Below are 10,975 nucleotides of genomic sequence, written 5' to 3'. Positions count from 1 at the left end.
CAAAAATCAAACGATTTACGATTTTACGTGGACATTTTATTGATTCAACCAAGATACTACAAAGAATTCCAACTGCCTATAAAAGTTATCAAATTTAAATGACTTCAATATGGCAACAATTTATTGTATAAAATAAACGCTAAATATCACAGCAGCGTCAAAGGGAAAACACTGATACTTAGTTTAAAGTCCTAAAAGACTTTCAATACTGCACTTAGGACTTACTCTATTTTACACCTACTTGGGTTTTGATACTTTTAATAAATTAGAAACCCGTTCGAGTAGGTAAATGCACATCAATTAAGTACCTATAGCTTGACCCCCACATTTTCCCAGTCGGCGATCATCGTCAAATTCACATTTTCTAATCGCCACTTTTGTGTTTTCGATTGGTCGTCGCACTTCGTTACGTATAGTCTTTTTTGGCCGGGGTCGCAGTCGAGACACCTGGGGTTACCACCGTGCAAGAACCACTGTTTCTCCTACGACAATACAGTCGATTGTGACCCTTACATTCACGTGACATAAGACTTACCACGTCGTACCGCCAGTACTGATTTCCTTGCGAGCCGTGACAAGGATAAAGCGTAACGTCTGCTTTATCATTAGGGTCTGATACGTCAAAACACAAAGTTTTGCCTTTGACCCTGATATCTTTGTGCCAGGTTAGGGTAAAATTTTGCTCGGCGCTTTTACCGGTACCTTTGACGCATTCAGACACTGCTACAACCTGGTCGCGGTCTTTATGACCCGAATCGACGCACAATTCCGGAGCCCCTATATTCCGAATCTACGAAAATTGGTTAAAATTTATACCGACTGACTAGCAACGCACGTACTTCTCCCATTCCAAAGTCTCCCGGTTCCACAGGTGGATACTTCAACGGTAAATCAAAAGCGACTTTCTCCATGAACCACTTAAACGGTTTACAATTTAAGTCCTTCCTTAACCCCTTTTGTTTACTTAAGTCACCGGGATCGATGTTTCTGTAGTGGGGGCGTCTTCTATATAAATACTCAGCGTATTCGTCCATCCACACTTCAGCCACCCGTCTGTAATTCTACACACAAAATAAAGTACTTTCGTCACGCTATCCAAACACTTACTCTCCCCACAAAATCACCCTTTCCGGGATTAGGGAAAGGCGCGAACTTCCGATAAATGTGACCCACTCTGGAACAAGGTGCATCCACCATTTGGCCTCCACATTGCCATATTTTGAAACTCAACTCGTATTGTTCGCCCCCCCAGATGTCCAAACCTTCGTCGTACCCCCCCAGCTCCCAGAAAAAACGACTGCTGATGGCGAACAACCCCCCAGCCATAACAGGACTCCTGTGATCACAATATTGAAACGAAAATACAAAAATTGAGAAGTTTTTAATCACTTGAAGGGTTCAGTTGGATGCTCCAAGTCTTCCGGTAATAAAGGCAACCTCTTGTAAAAAAACTCCCAATCGAAAGCGCCGCGTGCCCCCTCATCCTGCGCCCGATACTCAAACGTTTCGTACTGTATGACATCAATAAACGGACAAACGCACGTCCTATAGTCCTGGGCGATCGGCTCTAGAAAAAATCTTGCAACTACACACAGCGACAAAACTTTACCAACCTAGAAGCGGTGGCAACCAATTGATGTTCGCTTCCGTGTGCGAGTCCAAGAACACCAAAACGTCGGCCGTTGCTTCTTTCGCACCGGCCAGGCGTGCCCGGATCAGGCCGCTGCGCTCCGGTAGGTGTATCGTTCGCACTTTTGTTAAGTTAGCGGCTAAGTAATCGTCTAAAGGTTTCTTACTGAATTCTGCAAAGTCGGGTTAGTTTGGCTTAAGTTAAGACACTAAGTTACCTTTCGAGCTAAAGTCGTCTACTAAAATTACTTCTTTGAGCAAGTGGGGCGGTGATCTATTTACTACGCTGTAAGCCGTTCTGAGTAGGGTTGTCCAGTGCTCGTTGTGGAATGGGACTATCACACTGACCGAGGGGAGGTCTTTGAGGTATTTTTTCGTTTGACATCTGGAGTAAATTTAGATCGGATAAATAATTGGGGAATGTGAAAGTCAGTGTTTGATTATTTGAGTCAGTTTGATAAATGGTTTTGCGTTTAGGCGGAAACTAAAATAGAGGGAATTTTAATTCGGTTGGTGGTGCGGCGACGATTTATTTATTTTGGGTTGGGTGAAGTGTTTGAAATTCGATTTCGGTGATTGAGAATGTGAAGGTTATACTGAGTAAGTGTTGTTACTTAGTTCGTGAAATAATTGGAAGGAACGGCTGAAAACAATTCTGATTTTTTTTTGATCTGGATGTCTAGGGTAAAATCTTAGCACGGATTCATAAACCACAAGTACAAAAAGAATGGAGTATGTTATTTTATAAAATTTAAATAACGTTCACTCGGTATTTTTTTTTAAACTCAACCATTTTTCAGAAGAAAATTTTTTATTATCTCCCCTCCATCAAAATTTTGCCAAAATATTTTCAAACCTAATGTTTTGCAGCTTCTTGGAATCACTATAACGAAATTTATATCCCAGAATTTTTTGGAAATTTTTTCCGCAATTCTTTCCAAAGCGAAATTTTTCAAAAAAATTTTGAAAATTTCGTCCAGTTCCCAACGATTTTCCAAATTTAACCAAAAGCATTTTCCTATAGATTTCGACCTCCAAAAGCTAAAGTTTCGATCTCATTTTATCGTTGGCATTTTTTGCAGAATCGCTCAATAAAATATTGCATTTTTGAATTTAAAAACAATTATTTTCCCAAACGAAATATTTTAAAATCTTGCAGGAGTATGTTTTTGGAATCAGCACAGTGAAATCTATATTTTCTAGAATTTTTTTTTAATTTTTGCCAACTTTTCCACAACCAAAATTTTTCAAAATTTTTTTGATGATTTCAAACAAACTCCTACAATATTGGAAACTGAACTAAAGACATTTTCTTATAGAGCTCGACTTCATTTCTTCAATACCTACTACCATTTTTCCAGAATCCCCCACTGAAATACTGCAATTTTTTGAATTTCAAAAATTCTTTATTTTCAAAGCGAATATTTTTAAATCTTGCACCGGGAACATAACAAACACGCTGTTTTTGGCATCAGCTCAACGAAATCTACACTGCATAATTTTTTGGAAATTTCTTGGCAATTTTTTCAAAAGCAGAATTTTTCTAAACTTTTTTTTTAATTTGGCCGAAATTAAAAAAAAAGTTTAGAAAAATTTCCGAGAAAATTCGAAATGAGCTAACGACATTTTCTTATAAATTTCGACCTCCAGAAGTTAGTTTCGACATCATTTGCCATTTTTAAACCCCCACTGAAATAGTGCAAATTTTTGGATTCCGATTTTTTTTATTTTCAAATCGAATATTTTTCATTCTTACAGAGCAACATCTTTTTGGAATCAGTATAACGAAATTCAAATCCCAGAATTTTTGGGAAATTTTTTGGCAACTTTTTCAAAACCAAAATTTTTTGAGAATATCGGCCAATTACCGACAATATTCAAAATTGAACTAAAGACATTTTCTTATAGATTTCCACCCCTGGAAGTTAATTTCGACCTAATTTTTTAGATATCTGTTACCATTTTTCCAGAATCTCCCACTGAAATGGTGCAACTTATTTCAATTTTTTTTTATTTTCGAAGCGAATATTGTTAACTCTTGGACAGGGAACATAAACATGCCATGTTTTTGGAATTACCACGACAAAATTTATACTCCAGAATTTTTTGGACATTTTTGCCTACTTTAAGTCAAATTTTTGATTTTTTTTTTTTGTAAATTCCGGCAAATATCCTACAATATTTGAAATGTAACTAAACTAAAAGGATTTTCTTATAGATTTCGACCTCCAAAATTTAGTTTCGACATAATTTACCATTTTTAGACCCCCACTGAAATAGTGCAATTTTTTGGATTTAATTTTTTTTTTACTTTCATATCGAATATTTTTAAATCTTACAGCGGTACATCTTTTTGGAATCAGTATAACGAAATTTTTTGGGAATTTTTTGGCAACTTTTTAAAAAACCAAAATTTTTTTCAAAATTTCAGCCAATTCCCAACAATATTCAAAATTGGAATCGAAATTTTCTTATAGATTTCGACCTCTAGAAGTTAAATTCGACCTAATTTTTTCGATATCTGCTACCATTTTTCCAGAATCCCCCACTGAAATAGTGCAACTTTTTCAAAAAAAAAACAGCATAACGAACTCTATTTCCCAGAATTTTTTGGAATTTTTTTTGCCAACATTTGTAAAAGCAAAATTTTTCAGAATTTTTTTGATAATTTCGGCCAATATCCGACAATATTCAAAATTGAACAAAAGACATTTTCATATAGACTTCGACCTCTAGAAGTTAATTTCGACGGAATTTTTTTCGATATTTCCTACCATTTTTCCAGAATCCCCCACTAAAATAGTGCAATTTTTTGGATTTCAAAAATTTTTTTATTTTCAAAACGAATATTTTTAACCCTTGCCATGTTTTTGGAATTAGCGCGACAAAATCAATACCTCAGAATTTTTTGGAAATTTTTACCAACTTTTGAAGTCAAATTTTTGAAAAATTTTCTGGAAATTTCGGCGAATATCCTACAATATTCGAAATGTAACTAAACTAAAGACATTTTCTTATAGATTCCGATCTCCGAACTTGGTTTGAACCCCATTTCTTTGATAGCTACTTTTTTTCCAGAATAGCCCCCTGAAGTTTTTTTTTTTGGATTTAAAAAAAATATATTTTCAAACCTAATATTTTTAAATTTTGCAGCGGAACATGTTTTTGGAATCAGTACGACGAAATCTACATCCCAGAATTTTTTGTCAACTTCTTCAAAGCAAAATTTTAAAATATTTTTGAAAATTCATAAAATATTCGAAATTGACCCACACATTTTCCTATAGATTTCGACTTCCCAAATGTTAGTTCCGACATCATTTCTTCGATAGCTCCTAGCGTTTTTGAACCCCCACCGAAATGGTGCAATTTTTTGAATTTGATTTTTTTTTTATTTTCAAATCGAATATTATTAAATCTTACAGCGGAACATATTTTTGAAATCAGTAAAACTAAAATCTATATCCTAGAATTTTTTGGAAATTTTTTGTCAACTTTTGTAAAAGCAAAATTTTTCACAATTTTTTTAAAATTTCGGCCAATTTCCGAAAATATTCAAAATTGAACAAAAGACATTTTCATATAGACTTCGACCTCTAGAAGTTAATTTCGAAGGAATTTTTTCGATATCTTCTACTATTTTTCCAGAATCCGCCACTAAAATAGTGCACTTTTTTGGATTACAAAAATTTGTTTATTTTCAAAACGAATATTTTTAATCCTTGGACCGGGAACATGAACATACCATGTTTTTGGAATTAGCGCGACAAAATCAATGCCTCAACATTTTTTGGATTTTTAACAACTTTTGAAGTCAAATTTTTGAAAAATTTTCTGAAAATTTCGGCGAATATCCTACAATATTCGAAATGTAACTAAACTAAAGACATTTTCTTATTGATTTCGACCTCCGAAACTTGGTTTGAACCCCATTTCTTTGATAGCTCGTTTTTTCCAGAATGGCCCCCTGAAGTTTTACAATTTTTTAAATTTGAAAAAAATATATTTTCAAACCTAATATTTTTAAATTTTGCAGCGGAACATGTTTTTGGAATCAGTACGACGAAATCTACATCCCAGAATTTTTTGGGAATTTTTTGCCAACTTTTTCAAAGCAAATTTTTTAAATAATTTTTGAAAATTTTGGACAAATCATGCAATATTCGAAATTGAACCAAAGACATTTTGGATTTTTTTTTATGTTCAAATGGAATATTTTTAAATCTTACAGCGGAACATCTTTTTGGAATCAGTATAACGAAATCTATATCCCAGAATTTTTTGGGATTTTTTTGACAACTTTTTGAAAAGCAAAATTTTTCAAAATTTCAGCCAATTTCCGACAACTTTCAAAATTGAACCAAAGACATTTTCTTATAGATTTCCACCTCTAGAAGTTAACTAGGACCGAATTTTTTCGATATCTCCTATCATTTTCCCACTGAAATTGTGCAACTTTTTGGATTTATTATCAAAGCGAATATTTTTTACTCTTGGACCCGGAACATAAACATACCAAATTTGTGGAATCAGCACGACAAATTCGATACCTCAGGATTTTTTGTAAATTTTTGCCAACTTTTGAAGTCAAATTTCTCAAAAATTTTTTGGAAATCCTGGCGAATATCCTACAGTATTCGAAATTTAACTCAACTAAAGACATTTTCTTATAGATTTCGACCTCCAAAAGTTAGTTTCCACATCATTTTTTCGATAGTTCCTACCATTTCTAAACACCCATTGAAATAGTTCAATTTTTTGGATTTATTTATTTTTTTTTTTTATTTTCAAATCTAATATTTTTAAAATCTTACAGCGGAACTTTTTGGAATCAGTACGACGAAATCTATATCCCAAAATTTTTTGGAAATTTTTTGGCAATTTTTTCAAAAGCAAAATTTTCCTATTTTTTTTTTTTAATTTCGGCCAATTTCCGACAATATTCGAAATTGAACTAAAGACATTTTCTTATACATTTCGACCTCCAGAAGTTATTTTCGACATCATTTCTGCGATAGCTCTTACCATTTTTAAACCCTCACCGAAATAGTGCAATTTTTTGGATTCAAAATTCTTTTTAATTTCAAATCGAATACGTATTTTTAAATCTTACAGCGAAACATCTTTTTCGAATCAGTATAACGTAATCTATATCCCAGAATTTTTTAGGAATTTTTTGTCAAATTTTTCAAATTTTTTTTGAAAATTTCAGCCAATTTCCGACAATATTCAAAATTAAACTAACGACATTTTCTTATGGATTTCGACCTCCAGAAGTTAATTTCGACGGAATTTTTTCGATATCTCCTACCATTTTTCCAGAATCCCCCACTGAAATTGTGCATTTCCTTGGATTTCAATTTTTTTTTTTTTCAAACCGAATATTTTAACTCCTGGACCGGGAACATAAACATGCCATGTTTTTGGAATTAGCACGACAAAATATTTTTTGGAAATTTTTACCAACTTTTGAAGCAAAATTTTTGAAAAATTTTCTGGAAATTTCGGCGAATATCCTTCAATATTTGAAAAGTAACAAAATTAAAGAGATATTCTTATAGATTTCGACCTCCGAAATTTTTGGGAATTTTTTGCCAATTTTTTCAAAAGCTAAATTTTTTAAAATTTCGGCCAATTTCCAACAACATTCGAAATTGAACTAAAAACCTTTCTTATAGTTTTCGACTTCCAAAAGTTAGTTTCGATCTCATTTCTTCGATAGTTCCTACCATTTTTCCTGAATCCCTCACTGAAATGTGCAATTTTTTGGATTTCAGAAATTTTTTTATTTTCAAACCGAATATTCTTAAACCTATACCTCACAATTTTTGTCCAATTTTCAACAATATTCGAAATTTAACTAAAGAGATTTCCTTATAGATTTCGACCTCCGGAAGTCAGTTTCAAACCCAATTCTTTGATAACTTCTTCCTTTTTTTCAAAATCGTCCACTTAAATCTTACAATTTTTTGAATTTCAAAAATTCTTTATTTTCAAACCGAATATTTTTAAATATTTCACCGGGAACATAATAAACACACTTTGTTTTTGAAATCAGCACGACGAAATCTATACTCCAGAAATTTGGAAATTTTTTGGCACTTTTTTCAAAAACAAAATTTTTCAATATTTTTTTTTAATTTCGGCCAATTTCCGACAATATTCGAAATTTAATAAAGAGATTTCCTTATAGATTTCAACCTCCAGAAGTTAGTTTCGATGTCATTTCTTCCATAGCTCCAACCATTTTTCCAGAATGAACTACTAAATTATTGCAATTTTTTTTATAAAAAAAAAAATATTTTTAAATCACAGATTTTTTAACAAAATTTTTAGAATTTTTTTTTAATTTCGGTCAATTTCCGACAACACATTCGATATTTCACTAAACACATTTTCTTATAGATTTCGACCTCATTTCTTCGATAACTCCTACGATTTTTCCAAAATCGCTCAAATATTGTAATTTTTGGAATTAAAAAAAAATTTATTTCCAAACCGAATATTTTGAAATCTTGTAGTGAAAACATAAGCACGCAATGTTTTTGAATCAGCACGTCGAATTTTTTGGGAATTTTTTAGCGACTTTTTCAAAAACAATTTTTTTTAATTTTTGAAAATTTCGTCAATTCCGATAATTTTCGAAATTTATCCAAACACATTTTCTTATAGATTTCGACCTCTAGAAGATAATTCCGACCGAATTTTCTCGAATCCCCCACTGAAATAGTGCAATTTTTTGGATTTCAAAATTTTTATTTTCAAAACGAATATTTTTAACTCTTGGACCGGGAACATAAAGATGCCATGTTTTTCGAACCAGCACGACAAAATCTATACCCCAGAATTTTTTGCCAACTTTTGAAGTCAAATTTTTACAAAAATTTTTGAAAATTTCAGCGAACATCCTATAATATTCGAAATATAACGAAACTAAAGACATTTTCTTATAGATTTCGACCTGCAGGATTAGTTTCGATCTCATTTCCTCAATAGCTTCGATTTTTCCAGAACAGCCCATTGCATTATTGCAATTTTTTCAATTCAAATTTTGAAAACATAAACCGAATATTTTTAAATCTTGCATTTTCCAGAATTTTTTGGAAACTTTTTGCAGCTTTTCCAAGAGTAAAATTAATTTAATATGAATAGAGCTCGCTTCGCTCGCTAAAGAATCTCGAGCAAAAAATTTTGCAGATACGTTATTGTTAGATTTAATAAAAACGCAGTTCGAAGGAATCTCAAGAACGAATAGTCCAGGACATAAATTTAAAAAACGACAACAGTTTGTTGTTTTTTTAGAATCGACAATTAAATTTTGAACCTGATAAATCGCTTCCTCGAAAATTCCTTCCGAAATGTCAAAGGAGAAACAATATGTCAAACGATGAAGGTCACACAACGTTCGTCAATCCGGGATATTTACCTCAAAAAAAAAAAAACGCAAAAACTTCCGCGATAATAAAAGAAAGCGCGATGCGGGCCGCCGGAAACCCTAAACTTTGTTTCGTTTTAAGGGACAAATGCGGGCCCAATCACATTATTCCAACAGTTCTAAACCAACGAAATTTAATTATCTGTCGCAAAAACACAACAAAAAAATAATTAAGAACGCGCAAAGGGCGATTTAAATCTGACGCTGTATTACTGGTTGCATACACACCAGACATTTTCCACTCAACCGTTCGACCTTTAAAGCCTATTCTATCCTTTTTAATTCATTCAAATTTAAGCGCAATTAAGCTAAGACCGGGATTTTATCACTTTATCACTTGTGTGGCAACAATCCGCGCACCATAAAGGTCACAATTGTGCAAGTGCAACAAAAACACGCACGACCGGAAATTTTCAAATTATCAGCGAACCATCACGAATTCGTACTTCAAACAAAATAACACATTGTAGAACCCCGCAAAACATTCCTGACCTACCAATAGATAATTGCATTTTTTGCTTGATCGAGCAATTCATGCGTGACATTTTTATGAAAATGTAACAGTCAAGGTCTGTCAGGTGGAATATTTATAACTGGGTCTACTTTCTCTTGTTACAAATTACAACAACAAAAAATAGATTCCGATAAACAATAGCGTAGTAAAAGCGCGATTTTGGCAAACTTGACCCTAATAGCACTTTTGTTAGTACGATATTTGCACAAACAGTTTCATTATTAAAGAAAAATGGATTTAAAGGAGGAAATTTAATTATGTAAATTATTTTCAACCTTGCTCTTGTTAGAAAGACCAGTGTTAACCAACGTGATTTTTACCCTTTGTGGCGTATATCAGGCACCGCCCTGTCCAGCGGGATTTTATCACTTAAGGCAGCATTGAACCCATTGACTTTGTAGAGCTTGTCGTAGTTCTTGGACTCAGCAGCGCTCAAATAAGCGGGCTTCCCATGCTCCCCGGTCCCTAAAAAAAACCAATAAAACCCCTTCACCTCTCCCCGGACTAATTACCGCTCCGCAGCCCATCCTTCCTTATCGTCTCATAATCATGCCAATCAATTCTCTCGCTCCGGATGATCCTAACCTGTTGCAAGCGATTAAAACTCGTAAAAACACCCCGACACTCACCTCGTTGGCTTCCACCGGCAGCCCCCTGCGCTCCTCGAACGTCGACTTGATCTTAAAAATCCGAAACAGGAGGACGGTGAAGACGACGGTCACCCCCGACAGCAACAGAAACTTGAACAGGGTCTTGAGATTACGTTTCATTTTATCGACGTGGTCATGATTCCGTTAAGACGTCTTGTGTACTTTCGACTGATAAGAGTTATCACAATCACTGAGATTTGCGGTGCGGATATGATAATGGAACATGAAGGTGAGGAGGAAAAAATAACATAACCTCACTCGGAGCGGCAACTGTCAACTGGTTCACCTTCGAGAGTAAACAAAAACAAGCGCAAGCGACGCGATACGCGGCGTGAAATGGGATTGTTGGTGCAACAAAGGAAAAGGAAATAATGGCGAAGATTGCGGGAATTTGCGCGGCGTGAGGATGGGCAAGATTGCTTAATGGGTTGTTTCGTAAGGGCGAGGATTGCGTGCGGGCGGAGAGATTTTTGTCAGGGTGGTGGAGACTTTTTTTGGAAAAAAATAATCACTAATGGGGGAATGCGATAAAAAATTTAATTGAAGTTTTAAGATTGTTTTGGCTGAAGTTCTTTGAAGAGATAAATCTGTTTTTTTATTAATTATGTATTTCACAAGATAGGAAAAATAAATGAAGATTGAAACAGTTTTTGCCGCACATCGCAGTTTTTTTAGTTTGAAGTTGGTACTTGGACGCAGGGGTGGATTCGGTTTGAAATTTGAATCCAAAAAATTGTTTAGAGGGAA

The 10,975-nt window shown here is 33.9% G+C and overlaps 1 protein-coding gene across 1 annotated transcript; it reads right to left on the bottom strand.

The window, feature by feature from the left end:
- Positions 1 to 14: 14 nt before the first annotated feature.
- LOC135140884 (N-acetylgalactosaminyltransferase 6-like) lies at positions 15 to 10,646 on the bottom strand. Its single transcript, XM_064071624.1, has 10 exons — positions 10,208 to 10,646; positions 10,091 to 10,163; positions 9,899 to 10,043; positions 1,848 to 2,014; positions 1,614 to 1,802; positions 1,390 to 1,567; positions 1,108 to 1,336; positions 840 to 1,061; positions 536 to 790; positions 15 to 482 (listed from the first exon to the last, which is right to left on the bottom strand). The coding sequence occupies exons 1-10, from the start codon at positions 10,346 to 10,348 to the stop codon at positions 309 to 311; spliced, it is 1,773 nt and encodes a 590-aa protein (XP_063927694.1). The 5' UTR covers positions 10,349 to 10,646; the 3' UTR covers positions 15 to 308.
- Between the last annotated feature and the right edge of the window lie 329 nt (positions 10,647 to 10,975).

The sequence above is a fragment of the Zophobas morio genome, unplaced genomic scaffold (assembly GCF_036711695.1).
Source record: "Zophobas morio isolate AGI-343-1 ecotype UQ-CSIRO unplaced genomic scaffold, CSIRO_AGI_Zmor_V1 ptg000041l, whole genome shotgun sequence".
Lineage (NCBI taxonomy): Eukaryota > Metazoa > Arthropoda > Insecta > Coleoptera > Tenebrionidae > Zophobas > Zophobas morio.
The sequence above is the reverse complement of the archived record's forward strand: the minus strand, read 5'-3'. Positions and strand labels throughout refer to the sequence as shown.